The 26,691-nt window shown below is 40.5% G+C and overlaps 1 protein-coding gene across 2 annotated transcripts in view; it reads left to right on the plus strand.

Moving 5' to 3' along the window:
• The window catches only part of CCN4 (cellular communication network factor 4), a 171,099-nt gene that overhangs the window by 60,540 nt on the left and 83,868 nt on the right, over positions 1 to 26,691 (plus strand). The window contains exon 1 of one of the 2 annotated variants that reach the window (XM_073590359.1): positions 1,115 to 1,160. The exons of the other annotated variant lie outside the window; for it this stretch is intronic. Within the exon in view, the coding sequence (XP_073446460.1) occupies positions 1,116 to 1,160 (45 nt within the window). The 5' untranslated portion in view covers position 1,115. Of the gene's footprint in view, positions 1 to 1,114; positions 1,161 to 26,691 lie in introns of those variants that run through there. 2 annotated transcript variants of the gene reach the window in all.

Below are 26,691 nucleotides of genomic sequence, written 5' to 3' on the forward strand. Positions count from 1 at the left end.
TATAACTACTATAATACTGCCCCTATGTACAAGAATATAACTACTATAATACTGCCCCCTATGTACAAGAATATAACTACTATAATACTGCCCCTATGTACAAGAATATACCTACTTTAATACTGCTCCTATGTACAAGAATATAACTACTATAATACGGTCCCTACGTACAAGACTATAACTACTATAATGCTCAACCTATGGACACGTAGGCAACTACTTTAATACTGCCCCCTATGTGCAATAATATAACTACTATAATACTGATCCTATGTACAATAATATTATTACTATAATACTGCCTCCTAGGTACAAGAATATAACTACTATAATACTGCTCCTATGTACAAGAATATAACTACTATAATACTGCCACCTATGTACAATAATATTATTACTATAATACTGCCCCCTAGGTACAAGAATATAACTACTATAATACTGCTCCTATGTACAAGAATATAACTACTATAATACTGCCACCTATGTACAATAATATTATTACTATAATACTGCCCCCTATGTACAAGAATATAACTACTATAATACTGCCCCATGTACAAGAATATAGCTACTATAATACTGCCCCCTATGTACAAGAATATATCTACTATAATACTGCTCCTATGTACAATAATATTATTACTATAATACTGCCCCCTAGGTACAAGAATATAACTACTATAATACTGCACCTATGTACAAGAATATAACTACTATAATACTGCTCCAATGTACAAGAATATAACTACTATAATACTGCTCCTATGTACAAGAATATAACTACTATAATAATGCCCCTATGTACAAGAATATAACTACTATAATACTGCTCCTATGTACAAGAATATAACTACTATATTACTGCCCCTATGTACAAGAATATAACTACTATAATAATGCCATAGCGTAGCTACCGGGGGGGGGCAGAGGGGGCCCACCCGGATTTACGCTGTAATTACTGTATCTGCGGCAGAAAAGGAGAATCGATCATCTCCCTGCTCTGCCGCTGCTATGTTATCTTCTCCGGCTGCCACAGGACCTGTGATGAGGTCACAGAAGGGGAGGAGTCGAGGTCACATGATCAGGGGGCTCTCTGTGTGCAGGACTCTGCCATGCTGGTTGTCATGGTGCTGGATGAAGGGAACTTTCTGTGTGGGGTAAGGAGAACTTTACAGGGTGAATGTAGCAGAGCTGTGTGTGTACGAGGTGTACGGAGCAGAGCCGCATGTGTACGAGGTTTGCAGAGCCATGTGTGTATGAGGTGTATGGAGCGTGGCCACATGTGTACAAGGTTTATGGAGTGAAGCCATGTGTGTACGGAGCGGAGCCGTGTGTGTGCGAGGTGTACGGAGCGGAGCCGCGTGCGTGCGAGGTGTACGGAGCGGAGCCGCGTGCGTACGAGGTGTACGGAGCGGAGCCGCGTGCGTACGAGGTGTACGGAGCGGAGCCGCGTGCGTACGAGGTGTACGGAGCAGAGCCACGTGCGTACGAGGTGTACGGAGCAAAGCCGCGTGTGTACGAAGTTTACGGAGCAGAGCCATGTGTGTACAAGGTGTACAGAGCGTGGCTGCGTGTGTACAAGGTTTACGGAGTTAAGCCATGTGTGTACTGAGTGGAGCCATGTGTGTGCTAGGTGTACGGAGTGGAGCCGTGTGTGTACGAGGCATAGAGCGGAACCATGTGTGTATGAGGTGTATGGTGGGAAGCATTCATACCTCCCAACCGTCTCGATTTTAAGAGAGAGTCTGCCCCGGTCAGGAGCTTACTTTTCCCGCGGACACAGGAGTACACGGCAGAGCCCCGAGGAGCACTTTAAAATTTGCACGTGATGTTCCACCGGAAGTGACGTGCTGGAAGCTGACCAGAAATGAGGTAATTTCGGGAGTATATTGTGACGGAACCATGGAGGCACCTCAGGGAATGCTTCACATCCATCACCGTCTCCGACAGCGTGGACAGCGGGATCACCTTGGACTCGGTGATGTCGGGCATATGAGCGGATCATGATATGTCCTGCATCGGGGGGCTCAGGTGGGCACTACAATGGGAACCGGGCTGCTATAGTATCTTTATACTACACCGTGGGCAGCACGGTGGCTCAGTGGTTAGCGCTGCAGCCTTGCAGCGCTGGAGTCCTGGGTTCGAATCCCACCTAGGACAACATCTGCAAGGAGTTTGTATGTTCTCCCCGTGTTTGCGTGGGTTTCCTCCGGGCACTCCGGTTTCCTCCCACACTCCAAAGACATACTGATAGGGAATTTAGATTGTGAGCCCCATTGGGGACAGTGATGAAAATGTGTGCAAAACTGTAAAGCGCTGCAGAATATGTTAGCGCTATATAAAAATAAAGATTATTATTATTATTTATAGAATCTTTCTTTCTCTCACTGTTTCTTTCTCTCTGTTTCTTTCTTTCTCTATTCTTTCTTTCTCTCTGTTCTTTCTTTCCCCTCTTCCTTTCTCTCTTTCTTTCTTTGTTCTTTCTTTCGCTCTGTTCTTTCTTTCTTTCCCCTCTTTCTCTCTAATCTTTCTTTCTCTCTCTGTTCTTTCTTTCTCTCTGTTCTCCTCTTTCTGTTCTTTCTTTCCCCTCTTTCTTTCTCTGTAATCTTTCTTTCATTCTCTCTCTAATCTTTCTCTCTCTGTTCTTCCTTTCTCTCTGTTCTTTCTCTCTCTCTGTTCTTTCTTTCCTCTCTATCGCTCTCTCTGTTCTTTCTCTCACTGTTCTTTCTTTCTTTCTTTCTTTCTCTATAATGTAGCCCCTTCAGAATATAATGCAGCCCCCCTCATGGGGTATCATGCTGCCCTCCCTTATATGGGGTATCATGCTGCCCTCCCTCATATGGGGTATCATGCTGCCCCCTCCTCATACGAGGAATCATGCTGCCCCCCATCATACGGGGTATCATGCTGCCCCCTCCTCATACGGGGTATATCATGCTGCCCTCTCATACGGGTATTATGCTGCCTCCCCCCCATACGGGGTATCATAATCAAGCAACCAGGACTTAATATATAAATTAAAAAAAAATTATACTCACCTCTCCTCGCTCCCACGCTGATTTCGGCGGCGGCTCTGCTCTGATGTCAGGAGCTGCGCTGCAGTCAGACCGTCACACAGCGGGGACGCGACAAATCGCACACCCGTTGTATGTCAGAGGAAGAGGGTGATGATGGGAGAGGGAGCGACATGTGACGCTCCCTCTTCCATTATTGCGGCACGCACTGGGGGGCCGTGCTGACGCCGCAATAATGGAATAAATATATTATATAGATTATTTTTGGCAACAGCGTGGTCATCTGCTGAGGTTCTCTGGTTAGGGGCCCACTCAGAGGTTTCGCCCCCCCCCCCCCGAACCAAAACCCTAGCTACGCCTCTGCCTCTATGTACAAGAATATAACTACTATAATACTGCTCCTATGTACAAGAATATAACTACTATAATATTGCTCCTATGTACAAGAATACAACTACTATAATACTGCCCCTATGTACAAGAATATAACTACTATAATACTGCCCCTATGTACAAGAATATAACTACTATAATACTGCTCCTATGTACAAGAATATAACTACTATAATACTGCTCCTATGAAAGAATATAACTACTATATTACTGCTCCTATGTACAGGAATATAACTACTATAATACTGCCCCTATGTACAAGAATATAACTACTATAATACTGCTTCTATGAAAGAATATAACTACTATATTACTGCTCCTATGTACAGGAATATAATTACTATAATTATGCCCCAATGGACAAGTATGCAATTAATATAATACTGCCACTATGTGCAATACTGCAACTACTATAATACTGCTCCTTTGTACAAGAAAATAACTACTATAATACTGCCCCTATGTACAAGAATATAACTACTATAATACTGTCCCTATGTACAAGAATATAACTAGTATAATACAGCCCCCTATGTACAAGAATATAACTACTAGAATACTGCCCCCTATGTACCCTTTCTGATAACAAAAAACCCTGAAGTCGCTAGACTTCAATTCCCTATATCAGCACTCTGGTATATTCTGAAGACAGAGCAAAAAGAGACCAATCTGATCAGGGACAAAAAGCAAACTGGCAAAAACAGAGACATAAGAATGGAAATTCAGCACAGCCCCAGAAGGGGCTGGCTGACCACAAAAACTGAGTAAACCAGACCAAATCTCATGTGAAAAAAATAGCAGAGCACACTTAGCTTGAGAAGGCAGGAACAGAGCTGGAAACCAGAACCTCAGGGCAGGAAAAAATCACCAGCACAAAATTAGCGAGTCGGCTGTCTTAAATCCGGTCAGAGACTCCTGATGTCCACTCACAGTCCTCCTCCTCAGGTGGCAGGTCTCTGCCATTTAGATCAGCTTCATTACCTACTGTCACCACTAGAGGGAGCCCGGATGGAGAACTCTACTACTCTATCAACACAAACAACTCCACCACCCTCACCAGAAGCCAGAGGTAAACCAGAAAATGAGTTCACAACAACTGCCCCTATGTGCAAGAATGCAACTACTATAATACTGCTCCTTTGTACAAGAAAATAACTACTATAATACTGCCCCTATGTACAAGAATATAACTACTATAATACTGCCCCCTATGTACAAGAATATAACTAGTATAATACTGCCCACTATGCACAAGAAAATAACTACTATGACACCGCCCCATGTACAAGAATATAACTACTATAATACTGCCCCCTATGTACAAGAATATAACTACTATAATACTGCCCACTATGCACAAGAAAATAACTACTATGACACCGCCCCCATGTACAAGAATATAACTACTATAATACTGCCCCCTATGTACAAGAATATAACTACTACAATACTGCCCCTATGTACAAGAATATAACTATTATAATACTACCCCTATGTAAACGCCAATACGCTAACTACTATAATACTGAAGCTGTGGACACGTATGCAACTACGATAATACTGCTCCCTATGTACAATATTATGTAACTACTATAATACTGCCCCTATGTACAAGAATAAAACTACTAGAATACTGCTCCTGTGTACTTGAATAAAACTACTATAATACCGCCACTATGTGCAAGAATAAAACTACTGTAATTACTTTAATACTGCCCCTATGTACAGGAAAATAATTACTATTATACTGCCTCTTTGTACAAGAATATAACTGCTATAATACTGCCCCTATGTACTGGAAAATAATTACTTTTATACTGCCCCTTTGTACAAGAATATAACTACTATAATACTGCTCCTATGTACAAGAATATAACTACTATAATACTGCCCCTATGTACAAGAATATAACTACTATAATACTGCCCCTATGTACAAGAATATAACTACTATAATACTGCCTCTATGTACAAGAATATAACTGCTATAATACTGCACATGTGTACAAGAATATAGCTACTATAACACTGCTCCTATGTACAATAATATAACTACTGTAATGCTGATCCTATGTACAAGAATATAGCTACTATAATACTGCTCCTATTTACCAAGAATATAACTACTATAATACTGCCCTAAGTACAAGAATATAACTACTGTAATGCTGCTCCCATTTACAGGGGTGGGATTCATGGTCTCTATTTGTATTATGAAACCACCCCATTAATTTATGTCCTCACCAGCAAATATGTGTAAAATTACATCCCACAATGACCAGACTACATATTACCTCTACATTGTGACCAAATAATACCACATGCAGGGGATAAACACTGCCACACCATTACCAGATATATGACCATGTATATCGTGTGTAATGTACAGATAATACAATTATCACCAGTGACATTATACACAGGAGCTCTGTATGTAGTGTCAGTGTACACAGGGGCGTAACTAGGGTGGGCAGTCGGGGTAGCTGCCCCGGGCGCGGCCAGCAGGGGGCGCAGTCGGGCCGCCTAATGCAGCGGTCCGCAGTGTCCTCCCTGGCGGCTGCGTTCTGTCGCCCCCCCGGCCTGAGAGTCTGCGGTTCTCTATGTCAGCTGTCAAGCTGACAGCTGGCGCAGAGAAGGTGCGCGTGCCAACTCCCAGGGAACAATTGTACTGGTGTCTATACAGACGCCAGTACAATTGAAGCTCTGACCGCCGGGCCAGAGCGACGTCAGCAGCGGACATGTCATGTGATCACGCTGCTGTCGTCACTCCCTGGCACCCAGAGCGAACGCTGGTGGTAAGTGCTCCACTGTGGAGCTGAAGACACCGAAGATGGGGAGTGTTAATGTGGGTAGATGGGGATTAATGAGTGGGGGGGTTAATGAGTGGGGAGGGGGGTTAATGTGTGGGGGGGTTAATGAGTGGGGATGGGGGTTAATGTGTGGGGGGGTTAATGAGTGGGGATGGGGGTTAATGTGTGTGGGGGGTTAATGAGTGGGGATGGGGGTTAATGAGTGGGGATGGGAGTTAATGTGTGGGGGGTTAATGAGTAGGGATGGGGGTTAATTTGTGGGGGGGTTAATGAGTGGGGATGGGGGTTAATGTGTGGGGGGTTAATGAGTGGGGATGGGGGTTAATGTGTAGGGGGGTTAATGAGTGGGGATGGGGGTTAATGTGTGTGGGGGGTTAATGAGTGGGGATGGGGGTTAATGTGTGGGGGGTTAATGAGTGGGGATGGGAGTTAATGTGTGGGGGGTTAATGAGTAGGGATGGGGGTTAATGTGTGGGGGGGTTAATGAGTGGGGATGGGGGTTAATGTGTGTGGGGGTTAATGAGTGGGGATGGGGGTTAATGTGTGGGGGGTTAATGAGTGGGGATGGGAGTTAATGTGTGGGGGGTTAATGAGTAGGGATGGGGGTTAATGTGTGGGGGGTTAATGAGTGGGGATTGGGGTTAATGTGTGGGGGGTTAATGAGTGGGGATGGGGGTTAATGTATTAATGTGTGGGGGTTAATGAGTGGGGATGGGGGTTAATGTGTGGGGGGTTAATGAGTGGGGATGGGGGATACTTAATGTGTGGGGGGATTTGGAGTGGGGATGGGGGTTAATTATTATTATTATTTTTTATTATTATTTATTTATTGTTATAGCGCCATTTATTCCATGGCGCTTTACATGTAAGGAGGGGTATACATAAAAACAAGTACAATAATCTTAAACAATACATAACTGGTACAGGAGGAGAGAGGACCCTGCCCGCGAGGGCTCACAATCTACAAGGGATGGGTGATAATACAGTAGGCGAGGGTAGAGCTGGTCGTGCAGCGGTTTGGTCGATCGGTGGTTACTGCAGGTTATAGGCTTGTCGGAAGAGGTGTGTCTTCAGGCTCTTTTTGAAGGTTTCGATGGTAGGTGAGAGTCTGATATGTTGTGGTAGAGAGTTCCAGAGTAGGGGTGATGCGCGAGAGAAATCTTGTATGCGATTGTGGGAAGAGGAGATAAGAGGGGAGTAGAGAAGGAGATCTTGTGAGAATCGGAGGTTGCATGCGGGAAAGTACCGGGAGACGAGGTCACAGATGTATGGAGGAGACAGGTTGTGGATGGCTTTGTATGTCATGGTTAGGGTTTTGTAATGGAGTCTCTGGGCAATGGGGAGCCAGTGAAGGGATTGACAGAGGGGAGAAGCTGTGGAATAGCGGGGGGACAGGTGGATTAGTCGGGCAGCAGAGTCTAGAATAGATTGGAGGGGTGCGAGAGTGTTAGAGGGGAGGCCACAGAGCAGGAGGTTGCAGGAGTCAAGGCGGGAGATGATGAGGGCATGGACTAGGGTTTTTGCAGATTCTTGGGTGAAGAATGAACGGATTCGTGAAATATTTTTGAGTTGAAGTCGGCAGAAAGTGGAAAGGGCTTGGATATGTGGTTTGAAGGAGAGATCAGCGTAAAGGATTACTCCGAGGCAGCGAGCTTGTGGGACTGGGGAGAGTGGGCAGTCATTTACTGTAATTGATAGGTTCGTAGGGGGGGGCACGTGAGATGGGGGAAAGATCATGAATTCTGTTTTGTCCATGTTGAGTTTCGGAAATCTAGCGGAGAAGAAGGATGAAGTAGTGGACAGACATTCAGGGATTCTGGTTAGTAGGGAGGTGATATCTGGTCAAGAGATGTAGATCTGTGTGTCATCAGCGTAGAGATGATACTGAAAGCCATGAGATTCTATGAGCTGTCCCAGGCCAAAGGTGTAAATGGAGAACAGCAGGGGCCCAAGGACTGAACCTTGTGGGACTCCGACAGATAGGGGGCGAGGTGAGGAGGTGGTGTGTGAGTGGGAGACGCTGAATGTCCGGTCTGTTAGGTATGATGAGATCCAGGATAGGGCCGAGTCTGTGATGCCGAGGGATAAGAGAGTCTGTAATAATAGGGAATGGTCCACTGTGCCAAAGGCAGCTGACAGGTCCAGGAGGAGGAGGACAGAGTAGTGTCGCTTGCTCTTGGCAGAGTGGGGATGGGGTTAATGTGCGGGGGGATTTGGAGTGGGGGGTACATAATGTGTGGGGGTATTTGGAGTGGGGATGGGGGGTTATTTAATGTGTGGTGGGATTTGGAGTGGGGATGGGGGTTATTTAATGTGTGGGGGTATTTGGAGTGGGGATGGGGGGTTATTTAATGTGTGGTGGGATTTGGAGTGGGGATAGGGGTTATTTAATGTGTGTGAGGGATTTGGAGTGGGGATGGGAGATTTAATGTGTGTGGGGGGATTTGGAGTGGGGATGGGGGATTTAATGTGTGTGGGGGATTTGGAGTGGGGATGGGGGGTTATTTAATGTGTGTGAGGGATGGGGGATTTGGAGTGGGGATGGGGATTTAACGTGTGTGGGGAGATTTGAGGACACAAAATGAAGAGTATGTATGAGGAAACAGTATGGGGGATGGGTGCAGACAGTATGGGGAGCGAACGGGTTAATGTATGTGGACACAGTGTGCTGACATGACTGTACATCGGCAAGGGAGAATCCTAAATGTGTGCAGTGCATTAGTTGTGAGAATTCAGAAGCTGCAATGTCAGGATTCAGCTCTGCAGGTTCCAGTGTCATCACATGGACACTTCACTCATATGCGATTTTCATAGTTATGGTCCTGTGACAACGAGCTTCTCTTCCTGCTTTTAGTTTTTCACTGAACATTGAGAGCATTAGGGAGAGCAGCTCGTGGGTACATGACTAACTGTGCAAGTCACATATGTACTTGGGGGTGGGGGGCGCCGAACCAAATTCTTGCCCAGGGTGCCAGAAAGCTTAGATACGCCTCTGAGTGTACAGGTAATACAGTGATCACTGGTGACATTATACACAGGATCTCTGTATATAGTGTCAGTGTACAGGTAATACAGTGATCACCAGTGACATTATACACAGAGCTCTGTATATAGTGTCAGTATACAGGTAATACAGTGATCACCAGTGACATTGTATACAGGAACTCTCTATATAGTATCAGTGTACAGGTAATACAGGGATCACCAGTGACATTATACACAGGAGCTCTGTCTATAGTGTCAGTGTACAGGTAATACAGGGATCACCAGCGACATTATACACAGGAACTCTGTATATAGTGTCAGTGTACAGGTAATACAGGGATCACCAGCGACTTTATACACAGGACCTCTGTATATAATATATGGTGTATAGCGTAAGTGTACACTTAACACACTTACCAGTCATGTCTGTAGTCCTTCATCTTCGCTTTTCTTCTTTATCCAGCTCAGATCACCATCACTTCTTCCAGCCAGGACTAGTCTCTGTAGAAAATAACGCACAGTTATCAATTGCTGATTGCTTCTAAGGCACATTCCACACTTTTTCCCCAACTTCTACACTTCACCAGATGAAGAAAAAAAAGACATATTGTCACACTGCACAGTAACAGCCCCCCCATTGAAAACAAAATAAAATACATCACAGAAGTAATAATATCCCTTAAGTAGCCCCTATAATAATAATGTTCCCTATCCTGGCCCCTTTCTGGAATAATGTCCCCCATCCTGGCACCTTTTTGTAATAAATTCCTCCATCATGGGCCCCTTCCTGTTGTAATAATCTTTATTTTTATATAGCACCAACATATTCTGCAGCGCTTTACCATTTGCACACATTATCATTGCTGTCCCCGATGGCGCTCACCATCTAAATACCCTATCAGTATGTCTTTGGAGTGTGGGAGGAAAACTGAGTACCCGGAGGAAACCCACGCAAACACGTGGAGAACATACAAACTCCTTGCAGATGTTGTCCTGGGTGGGATTTCAACCCAGGACCCCAGTGTTGCAAGGCTGCAGTGCTAACCACTGAGCCACCGTGCTTTACTAATGTTCCTCATCCTGGGCCCCTTCCTGTAATGTCCCTCATCCTGGGCCTATTTATTTTAGTAAAGTTCCCCATGTTGGCCCCTTTATCCCCCATCCTGGGCCAAGATGTCCTCCATCCTAGACCCCATATGTCTCCCATACGTTCACCATCCTGGGCCCATATATATTTCATCATCCTGTACCCCAAATGTCTCCATCCTGATCCCAAAATGTCTCTATCCTGGTCCCACATGTCTCCATCCTGATCCCCATATGTTTCCATCCCAATCCCCATATGTTTCCATCCTGGTCCTCATACAATATCTCCATCTTGGCTCCATGTGTCTCCATCCTGGTCTCCATATGTCTCCATCCTGGTCTCCATATGACTCCATCCTGGTTCCCATATGTCTCCATCCTGGACCACACGTCTCCATTCTAGCTCCATATGTCTCCATCCTGGTCCCTATATGTCTCCATCCTGGTCCCTACTGTACATCTTGGTCCCCATATGTCTCCATTCTAGCCCTATATGACTCCGTCCTGGTCTCCATTTGTCTCCATCCTGGTCCCCATATGTCTCCATCCTGGTCCCCATATGTCTCCATCCTGGTCCTCAAGTTTCCATCCTGATCCCCATATGTCTCCATCCTGGTCCTCATATGAGTCCATCCTGGTCCTCATATGTCTCCATCCTGGTCCTCATGTTTTCATCCTGGTCCCCATATGTCTCCATCCTGGTCCTCATATGTCTCCGTCCTGGTCCCCATATGTTTCCATCCTGGTTCCTATATGTCTCCAACCAGATCCCCATATGTCTCCATCCTGGTCCCCATATGTCTCTACCCTGGCCCCATATTTCTCCATCCTGGTCCCCATATTTCTCCATCCTGGTCCCTATATGTCTATTCCCAATATTGCAGCTTTTCAGTTAAAAAAAAAAAAGTTCCTTCTTATGTGGCCACAGTCCAGATAAGTGTCCTCCTTCCTTCTTCATATGCGGCGTGGACTGGCAAGCACATGGCAGTGACGTCAAACACAAGCAAAGTGCGCACCGACGTAAGCTGATGGTCTCTGATTGGCTTGCTAGGTTAACTATTGCAGTGCAGGAAGCCGATGGCTTTCTGTACCACAATATATTTCAAGAGAATGTGTGTCCGAGGATGCAGCTGACAAGGGAATCAGATCGGGGCTCTGGTTCTTCCCGGTTTGGGGACATGACTGCTATTTTAACAAGCGGTTTCACCAAAATGGGGAGAACCCCCTGAATCCCACCGCTGTTTATACTGTATATATACCCACACAGATGGCTTGGGAAGGATGACCTTACTGACAGATTCCCTTTAAAATGTTTTATTTTGAGGTGCCCTTTCACTTTATTAAGAAAAGTTAAAATGATTTCTGGCAAAAATAAATTAATAAATTAATAAATATAATATATTGCATTTTGGTAATTAGAGACGTGCCATGAACAATCTAATGGACTTCTCCATGGGCTTAAAATCTTTCTTTCAGTGTTCTTTGGAATGATACAGTAGGGAGCTCTGATGACTAACATGTTTTTCTATGGAAAGAAGTTCTTTAGTCTTTATCTCTATGCTGTAAGTTCTCTGCGGATTGTGTCATTGACCGTTATGGTATTTACTTTTACAACTCATTCAATGTCATCTTCTTGGACCAAGGACAAAATCTTGAACTGTTGCGTTTAGAACTGAGATAAATCACTTTCCAATATGTAAATGTTTCATTTCTCAAGAATTTTGCTATATATAAAAACAATTCTTCAGGAGACCAGAAATAACATCATATTACCCTAGAATGTTCCAGTAATGTGTTTCATCCACTCACACTTACAGAATCTATCATTATAAGAGCTCCCATCTGTGAATTCTTGTACATAGGGGCAGTATTATAGTATTTATATTCTTGTACATAGGAGCAGTATTATAGTAGTTATATTCCTGTACATATGGGCAGCATTATAGTAGTTATATTCTTGTACATAGGGGCAGTATTATAGTAGTTATGTTCTTGTACATAGGGGGCAGTATTATAGTAGTTATATTCTTGTACATAGGAGCAGTATTATAGTAGTTATACTCTTGTACATAGGAGCAGTATTATAGTAGTTATATTCTTGTACATAGGAGCAGTATTATAGTAGTTATATTCTTGTACATAGGGGGCAGTATTATAGTAGTTATATTCTTGTACATAGGAGCAGTATTATAGTAGTTATATTCTTGTACATAGGAGCAGTATTATAGTAGTTATATTCTTGTACATAGGGGCAGTATTATAGTAGTTATATTCTTGTACATAGGGGCAGTATTATAGTAGTTATATTCTTGTACATAGGGACAGTATTATAGTAGTTATATTCTTGTATATAGGGGCAGTATTATAGTAGTTATATTCTTGTACATAGGGACAGTATTATAGTAGTTATATTCTTGTATATAGGGGCAGTATTATAGTAGTTATACTCTTGTACATAGGGGCAGTATTATAGTAGTTATATTCTTATACATAGGGACAGAATTATAGTAGTTATATTCTTGTACATAGGAGCAGTATTATAGTAGTTATATTCTTGTACATAGGAGCAGTATTATAGTAGTTATATTCTTGTACATAGGGGCAGTGTTATAGTAGTTATATTCTTGTACATAGGAGCAGTATTATAGTAGTTATACTCTTGTACATAGGAGCTGTGTCATAGTAGTTATATTCTTGTACATAGGGGCAGTATTATAGTAGTTATATTCTTGTACATAGGGGCAGTATTATAGTAGTTATATTCTTGTACATAGGAGCAGTATTATAGTAGTTATATTCTTATACATAGGGACAGAATTATAGTAGTTATATTCTTGTACATAGGAGCAGTATTATAGTAGTTATATTCTTGTACATAGGAGCAGTATTATAGTAGTTATATTCTTGTACATAGGGGCAGTGTTATAGTAGTTATATTCTTGTACATAGGAGCAGTATTATAGTAGTTATACTCTTGTACATAGGAGCTGTGTCATAGTAGTTATATTCTTGTACATAGGAGCAGTATTATAGTAGTTATATTCTTGTACATAGGGGCAGTCTTATAGTAGTTATATTCTTGTACATAGGAGCAGTATTATAGTAGTTATATTCTTATACATAGGGACAGAATTATAGTAGTTATATTCTTGTACATAGGAGCAGTATTATAGTAGTTATATTCTTGTACATAGGAGCAGTATTATAGTAGTTATATTCTTGTACATAGGGGCAGTGTTATAGTAGTTATATTCTTGTACATAGGAGCAGTATTATAGTAGTTATACTCTTGTACATAGGAGCTGTGTCATAGTAGTTATATTCTTGTACATAGGGGCAGTATTATAGTAGTTATATTCTTGTACATAGGGGCAGTATTATAGTAGTTATATTCTTGTACATAGGGGGCGGTATTATAGTAGTTACATTCCTGTACATCCTGGTCCTCATGTTTTCATCCTGGTCCCCATATGTCTCCATCCTGGTCCTCATATGTCTCCGTCCTGGTCCCCATTTGTTTCCTTCCTGGTTCCTATATGTTTTCATCCTGGTCCCCATATGTCTCTACCCTGGCCCCATATTTCTCCATCCTGGTCCCCATATGTCTCTATCCTGGCCCCATATTTCTCCATCCTGGTCCCTATATGTCTATTCCCAATATTGCAGCTTTTCAGTTAAAAAGAAAAAAGTTCCTTCTTATGTGGCCACAGTCCAGATAAGTGTCCTCCTTCCTTCTTCATATGCGGCGTGGACTGGCAAGCACATGGCAGTGACGTCAAACACAAGCAAAGTGCGCACCGACGTAAGCTGATGGTCTCTGATTGGCTTGCTAGGTTAACTATTGCAGTGCAGGAAGCCGATGGCTTTCTGTACCACAATATATTTCAAGAGAATGTGTGTCCGAGGATGCAGCTGACAAGGGAATCAGATCGGGGCTCTGGTTCTTCCCGGTTTGGGGACATGACTGCTATTTTAACAAGCGGTTTCACCAAAATGGGGAGAACCCCCTGAATCCCACCGCTGTTTATACTGTATATATACCCACACAGATGGCTTGGGAAGGATGACCTTACTGACAGATTCCCTTTAAAATGTTTTATTTTGAGGTGCCCTTTCACTTTATTAAGAAAAGTTAAAATGATTTCTGGCAAAAATAAATTAATAAATTAATAAATATAATATATTGCATTTTGGTAATTAGAGACGTGCCATGAACAATCTAATGGACTTCTCCATGGGCTTAAAATCTTTCTTTCAGTGTTCTTTGGAATGATACAGTAGGGAGCTCTGATGACTAACATGTTTTTCTATGGAAAGAAGTTCTTTAGTCTTTATCTCTATGCTGTAAGTTCTCTGCGGATTGTGTCATTGACCGTTATGGTATTTACTTTTACAACTCATTCAATGTCATCTTCTTGGGCCAAGGACAAAATCTTGAACTGTTGCGTTTAGAACTGAGATAAATCACTTTCCAAAATGTAAATGTTTCATTTCTCAAGAATTCTGCTATATATAAAAAAAATTCTTCAGGAGACCAGAAATAACATCATATTACCCTAGAATGTTCCAGTAATGTGATTCATCCACTCACACTTAAAGAATCTATCATTATAAGAGCTCCCATCTGTGTATTCTTGTACATAGGAGCAGTATTATAGTAGTTATATTCTTGTACATAGGGGCAGTATTATAGTAGTTATATTCTTGTACATAGGGGCAGTATTATAGTAGTTATATTCTTGTACATAGGGGCAGTATTATAGTAGTTATATTCTTGTACATAGGGGCAGTGTTATAGTAGTTATATTCTTGTACATAGGAGCAGTATTATAGTAGTTATATTCTTGTACATAGGGGCAGTATTATAGTAGTTATATTCTTGTACATAGGGGGCAGTATTATAGTAGTTATATTCTTGTAAAAGGGGCAGTGTTATAGTAGTTATATTCTTGTACATAGGGGCAGTATTATAGTAGTTATATTCTTGTACATAGGGGCAGTATTATAGTAGTTATATTCTTGTATATAGAGGGCAGTATTATAGTAGTTATATTCTTGTACATAGGGGCAGTATTATAGTAGTTATATTCTTGTACATAGGGGCAGTATTATAGTAGTTATATTCTTGTACATAGGGGCAGTGTTATAGTAGTTATATTCTTGTACATAGGGGCAGTATTATAGTAGTTATATTCTTGTACATAGGGGCAGTATTATAGTAGTTATATTCTTGTATATAGAGGGCAGTATTATAGTAGTTATATTCTTGTACATAGGGGCAGTATTATAGTAGTTATATTCTTGTACATAGGGGCAGTATTATAGTAGTTATATTCTTGTACATAGGGGCAGTATTATAGTAGTTATATTCTTGTACATAGGGGCAGTGTTATAGTAGTTATATTCTTGTACATAGGGGCAGTATTATAGTAGTTATATTCTTGTACATAGGGGCAGTATTATAGTAGTTATATTCTTGTATATAGGAGCAGTATTATAGTAGTTATATTCTTGTACATAGGGAGCAGTATTATAGTAGTTATATTCTTGTACATAGGGGCAGTATTATAGTAGTCATATTCTTGTACATAGGAGCAGTATTATAGTAGTTATATTCATGTACATAGGGGCTGTATTATAGTAGTTATATTCTTGTACATAGGGGCAGTATTATAGTAGTTATATTCTTGTACATAGGGGCAGTATTATAGTAGTTATATTCTTGTACATAGGGGCAGTATTATAGTAGTTATATTCTTGTACATAGGAGCAGTATTATAGTAGTTACAGTATACTCTTGTACATAGGAGCAGTATTATAGTAGTTATACTCTTGTACATAGGGGCAGTGTTATAGTAGTTATATTCTTGTACATAGGGGCAGTATTATAGTAGTTATATTCTTGTACATAGGGGGCAGTATTATAGTAGTTATATTCTTGTACATAGGAGCAGTATTATAGTAGTTATATTCTTGTACATAGGGGCAGTATTATAGTAGTTATATTCTTGTACATGGGAGCAGTATTATAGTAGTTATATTCTTGTACATAGGGGCAGTATTATAGTAGTTATATTCTTGTACATAGGAGCAGTATTATAGTAGTTATATTCTTGTACATAGGAGCAGTATTATAGTAGTTATATTCTTGTACATAGGGGCTGTATTATAGTAGTTATATTCTTGTACATGGGAGCAGTATTATAGTAGTTATATTCTTGTACATAGGGGCAGTATTATAGTAGTTATATTCTTGTACATAGGGGCAGTATTATAGTAGTTATATTCTTGTACATAGGAGCAGTATTATAGTAGTTACAGTATACTCTTGTACATAGGAGCAGTATTATAGTAGTTATACTCTTGTACATAGGGGCAGTGTTATAGTAGTTATATTCTTGTACATAGGGGCAGTATTATAGTAGTTATATTCTTGTACATAGGGGGCAGTATTATAGTAGTTATATTCTTGTACATAGGAGCAGTATTATAGTAGTTATATTCTTGTACATAGGGGCAGTATTATAGTAGTCATATTCTTGTATATAGGGGCAGTATTATAGTAGTCATATTCTTGTATATAGGAGCAGTATTATAGTAGTTATATTCATCTACATAGGGGCAGTATTATAGTATATTCTTGTACATAGGAGCAGTATTATAGTAGTTATATTCTTGTACATAGGGGCAGTATTATAGTAGTTATATTCTTGTACATAGGGGCAGTGTTATAGTAGTTATATTCTTGTACATAGGGGCAGTATTATAGTAGCTATATTCTTGTATATAGGAGCAGTATTATAGTAGTTATATTCTTGTACATACGGAGCAGTATTATAGTAGTTATATTCTTGTACATAGGGGCAGTATTATAGTAGTCATATTCTTGTACAGAGGAGCAGTATTATAGTAGTTATATTCTTGTACATAGGGAGCAGTATTATAGTAGTTATATTCTTGTACATAGGGGCAGTATTATAGTAGTCATATTCTTGTATATAGGAGCAGTATTATAGTAGTTATATTCATGTACATAGGGGCAGTATTATAGTAGTTATATTCTTGTACATAGGAGCAGTATTATAGTAGTTATATTCTTGTACATAGGGGCAGTATTATAGTAGTTATATTCTTGTACATAGGGGCAGTATTATAGTAGTTATATTCTTGTACATAGGAGCAGTATTATAGAAGTTATACGCTTGTACATAGGAGCAGTATTATAGTAGTTATACTCTTGTACATAGGGGCAGTGTTATAGTAGTTATATTCTTGTACATAGGGGCAGTATTATAGTAGGTATATTCTTGTACATAGGGGGCAGTATTATAGTAGTTATATTCTTGTACATAGGAGCAGTATTATAGTAGTTATATTCTTGTACATAGGGGCAGTATTATAGTAGTCATATTCTTGTATATAGGAGCAGTATTATAGTAGTTATATTCATGTACATAGGGGCAGTATTATAGTAGTTATATTCTTGTACATAGGAGCAGTATTATAGTAGTTATATTCTTGTACATAGGGGCAGTATTATAGTAGTTATATTCTTGTACATAGGGGCAGTGTTATAGTAGTTATATTCTTGTACATAGGGGCAGTATTATAGTAGCTATATTCTTGTATATAGGAGCAGTATTATAGTAGTTATATTCTTGTACATAGGGAGCAGTATTATAGTAGTTATATTCTTGTACATAGGGGCAGTATTATAGTAGTCATATTCTTGTATATAGGAGCAGTATTATAGTAGTTATATTCATGTACATAGGGGCAGTATTATAGTAGTTATATTCTTGTACATAGGAGCAGTATTATAGTAGTTATATTCTTCTACATAGGGGCAGTATTATAGTAGTTATATTCTTGTACATAGGGGCAGTATTATAGTAGTTATATTCTTGTTCATAGGGGCAGTGTTATAGTTGTTATATTCTTGTACATAGGGGCTGTATTATAGTAGCTATATTCTTGTACATAGGGAGCAGTATTATAGTAGTTATATTCTTGTACATAGGGGCAGTATTATAGTAGTCATATTCTTGTATATAGGAGCAGTATTATAGTAGTTATATTCATGTACATAGGGGCAGTATTATAGTAGTTATATTCTTGTACATAGGAGCAGTATTATAGTAGTTATATTCTTGTACATAGGGGCAGTATTATAGTAGTTATATTCTTGTACATAGGGGCAGTATTATAGTAGTTATACTCTTGTACATGGGAGCAGTATTATAGTAGTTATACTCTTGTACATAGGGGCATTGTTATAGTAGTTATATTCTTGTACATAGGGGCAGTGTTATAGTAGTTATATTCTTGTACATAGGGGCAGTATTATAGTAGTTATATTCTTGTACATAGGGGCAGTATTATAGTACTTATATTCTTGTACATAGGGGGCAGTATTATAGTAGTTATATTCTTGTACATAGGAGCAGTATTATAGTAGTTATATTCTTGTACATAGGAGCAGTATTATAGTAGTTATATTCTTGTACATATGATCAGTATTATAGTAGTTATATTCTTATACATAGGGACAGAATTATAGTAGTTATATTCTTGTACATAGGATCAGTATTATAGTAGTTATACTCTTCTACATAGGAGCAGTATTATAGTAGTTATATTCTTGTACATAGCAGCAGTATTATAGTAGCTATATTCTTGTACATAGGCGGCAGTATTATAGTAGTTATAATCTTGTACATAGGAACAGTATTATAGTAGTTATATTCTTGTACACAGGAGCAGTATTATAGTAGTTATATTCTTGTACATAGGAGCAGTATTATAGTAGTTATACTCTTGTACATAGGAGCAGTATTATAGTAGTTATATTCTTGTACATAGGGGCAGTATTATAGTAGTCATATTCTTGTATATAGGAGCAGTATTATAGTAGTTATATTCATGTACATAGGGGCAGTATTATAGTAGTTATATTCTTGTACATAGGAGCAGTATTATAGTAGTTATATTCTTGTACATAGGGGCAGTATAATAGTAGTTATATTCTTGTACATAGGGGCAGTATTATAGTAGTTATATTCTTGTACATAGGAGCAGTATTATAGTAGCTATATTCTTGTACATAGGGAGCAGTATTATAGTAGTTATCTTCTTGTACATACAGTCATGGCCAAAAATATTGACACCCCTGCAATTCTGTCAGATAATATTCAGTTTCTTCCTGAAAATGATTGCAAACACAAATTCTTTGGTATTATTATCTTCATTTAATTTGTCTTAAATGAAAAAACGCAAAAGAGAATGAAGCAAAAAGCAAAACATTGATCATTTCACACAAAACTCCAAAAATGGGCCGGACAAAAGTATTGGCACCCTCAGACTAATACTTGGTTGCACAACCTTTAGCCAAAATAACTGCGACCAACCGCTTCCGGTAACCATCAATGAGTTTCTTACAATGCTCTGCTGGAATTTTAGTCCATTCTTCTTTGGCAAACTACTCCAGGTCCCTGATATTTGAAGGGTGCCTTCTCCAAACTGCCATTTTTAGATCTCTCCACAGGTGTTCTATGGGATTCAGGTCTGGACTCATTGCTGGCCACCTTAGAAGTCTCCAGTGCTTTCTCTCAAACCATTTTCTAGTGCTTTTTGAAGTGTGTTTTGGGTCATTGTCCTGCTGGAAGACCCATGACCTCTGAGGGAGACCCAGCTTTCTCACACTGGGCCCTAAATTATGCTGCAAAATTTGTTGGTAGTCTTGTGACTTCATAACGCCATGCACACGGTCAAGCAGTCCAGTGCCAGAGGCAGCAAAGCAACCCCAAAACATCAGGGAACCTCCGCCATGTTTGACTGTAGGGACCGTGTTCTTTTCTTTGAATGCCTCTTTTTTCTCCTGTAAACTCTATGTTGATGCTTTTGCCCTAAAAGCTCTACTTTTTTCTCATCTGACCAAAGAACATTCTTCCAAAATGTTTTAGGCTTTTTCAGGTAAGTTTTGGCAAACTCCAGCCTGGCTTTTTTATGTCTCGGGGTAAGAAGTGGAGTCTTCCTGGGTCTCCTACCATACAGTCCCTTTTCATTCAGATGCCGACGGATAGTACGGGTTGACACCGTTGTACCCTCGGACTGCAGGGCAGCTTGAACTTGTTTGGATGTTAGTGGAGTTTCTTTATCCAACATCCGCACAATCTTACGTTGAAATCTCTTGTCAATTTTTCTTTTCCGGCCACATCTAGGGAGGTTAGCCACAGTGCCATGGGCTTTAAACTTCTTGATGACACTGCGCACGGTAGACACAGGAACATTCAGGTCTTTGGAGATGGACTTGTAGCCTTGAGATTGCTCATGCTTCCTCACAATTTGGTTTTTCTCCATGCTCAATGTGGTACACACAAGGACACAGGACAGAGGTTGAGTCAACTTTAATCCATATCAACTGGCTGCAAGTGTGATTTAGTTATTGCCAACACCTGTTAGGTGCCACAGGTAAGTTATAGGTGCTGTTAATTACACAAATTAGAGAAGCATCACATGATTTTTCGAACAGTGCCAATACTTTTGTCCACCCTCTTTTTTATGTTTGGTGTGGAATTATATCCAATTTGGCTTTAGGACAATTCTTTTTGTGTTTTTTCATTTAAGACAAATTAAATGAAAATAATAATACCAAAGAATTTGTGTTTGCAATCATTTTCAGGAAGAAACTGAGTATTATCTGACAGAATTGCAGGGGTGTCAATACTTTTGGCCATGACTGTAGGGGCAGTATTATAGTAGTCATATTCTTGTATATAGGAGCAGTATTATAGTAGTTATATTCATGTACATAGGGGCAGTATTATAGTAGTTATATTCTTGTACATAGGAGCAGTATTATAGTAGTTATATTCTTGTACATAGGGGCAGTATTATAGTAGTTATATTCTTTTACATAGGGGCAGTATTATAGTAGTTATATTCTTGTACATAGGAGCAGTATTATAGTAGTTATACTTTTTTACATGGGAGCAGTATTATAGTAGTTATACTCTTGTACATAGGGGCAGTGTTATAGTAGTTATATTCTTGTACATAGGGGCAGTATTATAGTAGTTATATTCTTGTACATAGGGGGCAGTATTATAGTAGTTATATTCTTGTACATAGGGGGCAGTATTATAGTAGTTATATTCTTGTACATAGGAGCAGTATTATAGTAGTTATACTTTTGTACATGGGAGCAGTATTATAGTAGTTATACTCTTGTACATAGGGGCAGTGTTATAGTAGTTATATTCTTGTACATAGGGGCAGTATTATAGTAGTTATATTCTTGTACATAGGGGGCAGTATTATAGTAGTTATATTCTTGTACATAGGAGCAGTATTATAGTAGTTATATTCTTGTACATAGGAGCAGTAATATAGTAGTTATACTCTTGTACATAGGAGCAGTATTATAGTAGTTATATTCTTGTACATAGGGGCAGTATTATAGTAGTTATATTCTTGTACATAGGGGGCAGTATTATAGTAGTTATATTCTTGTACATAGGGGCAGTATTATAGTAGTTATATTCTTGTACATAGGAGGCAGTATTATAGTAGTTATATTCTTGTACATAGGGGCAGTGTTATAGTAGTTATATTCTTGTACATAGGGGCAGTATTATAGTAGTTATATTCTTGTACATAGGGGGCAGTATTATAGTAGTTATATTCTTGTACATAGGAGCAGTATTATAGTAGTTATATTCTTGTACATAGGAGCAGTGATATAGTAGTTATACTCTTGTACATAGGAGCAGTATTATAGTAGTTATACTCTTGTACATAGGGGCAGTGTTATAGTAGTTATATTCTTGTACATAGGAGCAGTATTATAGTAGTTATACTTTTGTACATGGGAGCAGTATTATAGTAGTTATACTCTTGTACATAGGGGCAGTGTTATAGTAGCTATATTCTTGTACATAGGGGCAGTATTATAGTAGTTATATTCTTGTACATAGGGGGCAGTATTATAGTAGTTATATTCTTGTACATAGGAGCAGTATTATAGTAGTTATATTCTTGTACATAGGAGCAGTAATATAGTAGTTATACTCTTGTACATAGGAGCAGTATTATAGTAGTTATACTCTTTTACATAGGGGCAGTGTTATAGTAGTTATATTCTTTTACATAGGAGCACTATTATAGTTGTTATACTCTTGTACATAGGAGCAGTATTATAGTAGTTATATTCTTATACATAGGGACAGAATTATAGTAGTTATATTCTTGTACATAGGATCAGTATTATAGTAGTTATACTCTTGTACATAGGAGCAGTATTATAGTAGTTATATTCTTGTACATAGCAGCAGTATTATAGTAGCTATATTCTTGTACATAGGCGGCAGTATTATAGTAGTTATAATCTTGTACATAGGAACAGTATTATAGTAGTTATATTCTTGTACACAGGATCAGTATTATAGTAGTTATATTCTTGTACATAGGAGCAGTATTATAGTAGTTATACTCTTGTACATAGGAGCAGTATTATAGTAGTTATATTCTTGTACATAGGAGCAGTATTATAGTAGTTATATTCTTGTTCATAGGGGCAGTATTATAGTAGTTATATTCTTGTACATAGGAGCAGTATTATAGTACTTATATTCTTGTACATAGGAGCAGTATTATAGTAGTTATATTCTTATACATAGGAAGCAGTATTATAGTAGTTATATTCTTGTATATAGGAGCAGTATAATAGTAGTTATATTCTTGTACATAGGAGCAGTATTATAGTAGTTATATTCTTGTGTATAGGAGCAGTATTATAGTAGTTATATTCTTATACATAGGGAGCAGTATTATAGTAGTTATATTCTTGTGTATAGGAGCAGTATTATAGTAGTTATATTGTTGTACATAGGGAGCAGTATTATGGTAGTTATATTCTTGTGTATAGGAGCAGTATTATAGTAGTTATATTGTTGTACATAGGGAGCAGTATTATAGTAGTTATATTCTTGTACATAGGAGCAGTATTATAGTAGTTATATTCTTGTGTATAGGAGCAGTATTATGGTAGTTATATTGTTGTACATAGGAGCAGTATTATAGTAGTTATATTCTTGTACATAGGAGCAGTATTATAGTAGTTATTTTCTTGTGTATAGGAGCAGTATTATAGTAGTTTTATTCTTGTACATAGGAGCAGTATTATAGTAGTTATATTCATGTACATAGGAGCAGTATTATAGTAGTTATATTCTTGTGTATAGGAGCAGTATTATAGTAGTTGTATTGTTGTACATAGGGAGCAGTATTATAGTAGTTATATTCTTGTACATAGGGGGCAGTTTTATAGTAGTTACATTCCTGTACATAGGGGGCAGTATTATAGTAGTTACATTCCTGTACATAGGGGGCAGTATTATAGTAGTTACATTCCTGTACATAGGGGGCAGTATTATAGTAGTTACATTCCTGTACATAGGGGGCAGTATTATAGTAGTTACATTCCTGTACATAGGGGGCAGTATTATAGTAGTTATATTCTTGTACATAGGGGGCAGTATTATAGTAGTTACATTCTTGTACATAGGAGCAGTATTATAGTAGTTATATTCTTGTACATAGGAGCAGTATTATAGTAGTTATATTCTTGTGCATAGAAGCAGTATTATAGTAGTTATATTCTTGTACATAGGGGCAGTATTATAGTAGTTACATTCTTGTACATAGGGGCAGTATTACAGTGGTTATATTCTGGTACATAGGGGCAGTATTATAGTAGTTATATTCTTGTACATAGAAGCAGTATCATAGTAGTTATATTCTTGTACATGGGGGGCAGTATTATAGTAGTTATATTCTTGTACATAGGGGCAGTATTACAGTAGTTATATTCTTGTACATAGGAGCAGTATTATAGTAGTTATATTCTTGTACATAGGGGGCAATTTTTATTGTAAAAACAAAACAAATACAAATAACATTCCTCCAATAATACAAAACTGAATTCACTAGGATTGTACATACATTCATTACATATCCAGTTTATACATATCAAATTAACTTAGAGTCCATACTCCTAGTTTGAGGAGAGGAAAAAAAAAAAAATACACTTTGCAAACAGAGCTCATCATGTTCCTACCCAGTGACTCATCCTTCTCTATCTTAACATTTCCTAATTTCTCCTAATGATTTTCCCTATCTGAGTTTGGACATTATCTGGTTGACGGCGTCACAGATCTGAGTCGGAGTTATTCTGTTCACCACCGGTCTCCATTTCAGACTCTACCCGAGTGCCCTCAGGTAAGGGCTTCCGCTTTGGTGGAGGACAGTCCTCTACGTCCCTATCACACTCTGCGTCAATTCTCTTAAGGTCATCTTCAAAATCGCCGTCAGACTCAGACAGAACATCAAACCTGTTAGATACGACCATTACACCTGCAGAACTCTGGAATTTCTTCCCGGCTCCTTGGCCAGTGTCATACCCCTCAGGTTTACGGGAGGCCTTGTCCTTTTTCTTCCTTTTCTGATTATTGCTATACTCTTCAGACACAGATGGTAGCACTGAAGTAATGCCTTCCTGTGACCGCTGCCCCTGAGGTACAACCTCCATACTCCCCTGTTCTCTCTCTGAACCCTGCTGCTCTGGTGTTAGCTGAGTAGACCCCTGGTGGACCTCTGGTCTGGTCAGTATTTCCCCTGACAGTAAAGCTGCCTCCTCCAGAATCTCTTCCCCTGCCACCAAGTCCTCGTCAGGAAAGTCCTTACAGATATTGTGCCAGGCGTCTGGACAGTCCCTGTGAGGGTGACCGATCTTCCCACAGAGGTTGCACCTGATGTTCTGGCAGTCTGCAGCTAGATGGCCGACCTCCCCACACAGGCTGCACTTCACCACAGTACAGGTATTTGCAGTGGCGTATTAAGTGGACTATGGGCCCGGGGCTGTTCATAAAACCTGGGCCCCTGTACCCCCCTTCCCACCTGAGCGCTGCGGTCCCCGTGCGGGAATTGACAGCCGTACGGACCGCAGCACTTGGTTTGCTGCGGGTCCATACGGAAAACCCGCCACCATTCCACCACGTGTGGACATGGCCTAAAAAGACGTTGCACATAAGCTGTAGGCCTACGGCCAATACGCACAAAATCGCCCAACGTGATCCTGGCCATAGGGGATCCACTTTAATGTCCCCACTTTAATTTGAAGTCCCCTTACTTCATCCATTGCAGTCCCCTATCACCCACTCACTTCATCTGCAGTGCCGCTTCATCATTTGCAGCCCCTTATCCCCCCTTCCATTTTATCATGTGCAGTCCCCTTCCCCCCAACTTCATGTGCAGCCCCACTCCCCCATCATCATGTGCAGTTAATTTTACCCCCACATCATGTGCAGTGCCCCTTACCCCCAATTCATCATGTGCAGTCCCTCTTACCCCCAATTCATCATGTGCAGTCCCCCTTACCCACAATTCATCATGTGCAGTCCCTCTTACCCCCAATTCATCATGTGCAGTCCCCCTTATCCCCCACTTCATCATGTGCAGCCCCACTTATCCCCCACTTCATCATGTGCAGCCCCACTCACCCCCCTTCATCATATGCAGCCCCACTCACCCCCCCTTCATCATGTGCAGCCCCACTCACCCCCCTTCATCATGTGAAGCCCCCACTCATCCCCCCTTCATCCTGTGAAGCCCCCACTCACCCCCTTCATCCTGTGAAGCCCCCACTCACCCCCTTCATCCTGTACAACCCCAGTCACCCCCCGTCATCATATACAGCCCCCAGTCACCCCCCTTCATCATATACAGCCCCCAGTCACCCCCCCGTCATCATATACAGCCCCCAGTCACCCCCCCCGTCATCATATACAGCCCCCAGTCACCCCCCCGTCATCATATACAGCCCCCAGGGGGAGCGGTCCGGGGGGCATTTGCCTCTCTGCCACCCGGCCCAGCCCATTGCACAGATAAAATGCACACTATTTTTCTGACCTGTATCAGGAGATCAGCTGCCAGTGTCCGGTGCGGCAGTCAGTGGATTGGAAGCTGCTGCAGCAGGAGCCGCCGGAGCGAGGAGCCTCACTGAGCGCCTGGGCCGGGTGCCACTGCCAGCTGGAGCTGCCGCAGCAGGAGCCGCCGGCACCAGCACTCACTGTCTTGGAGTTGGAGCAAGGACTGATGAGCCTCACTCAGCGAGCCGCAGCGCCAGCCACTCACTAGGTGTCAGGACTCAGGTCAGGAGATGTGCGACAGTGCGCCGCCCGTCGCTGATGTCCGGTCACCGCCCGGTCCCTCCATGTCCAGAGAGAGGCGCGCAGCACGCTTCACAAGCTCCTGCTTCCTCCTTCCGCCCCGTCCTGTCTCCGCCTCATTCCTCCCTGCGTCGCACACGTGACAAGAGACAGGGGAGGGGAGCTCTCCACGGTC

This window comes from Dendrobates tinctorius, unplaced genomic scaffold, assembly GCF_039654945.1.
Source record: "Dendrobates tinctorius isolate UK_male_01 unplaced genomic scaffold, ASM3965494v1 ptg000116l, whole genome shotgun sequence".
Lineage (NCBI taxonomy): Eukaryota > Metazoa > Chordata > Amphibia > Anura > Dendrobatidae > Dendrobates > Dendrobates tinctorius.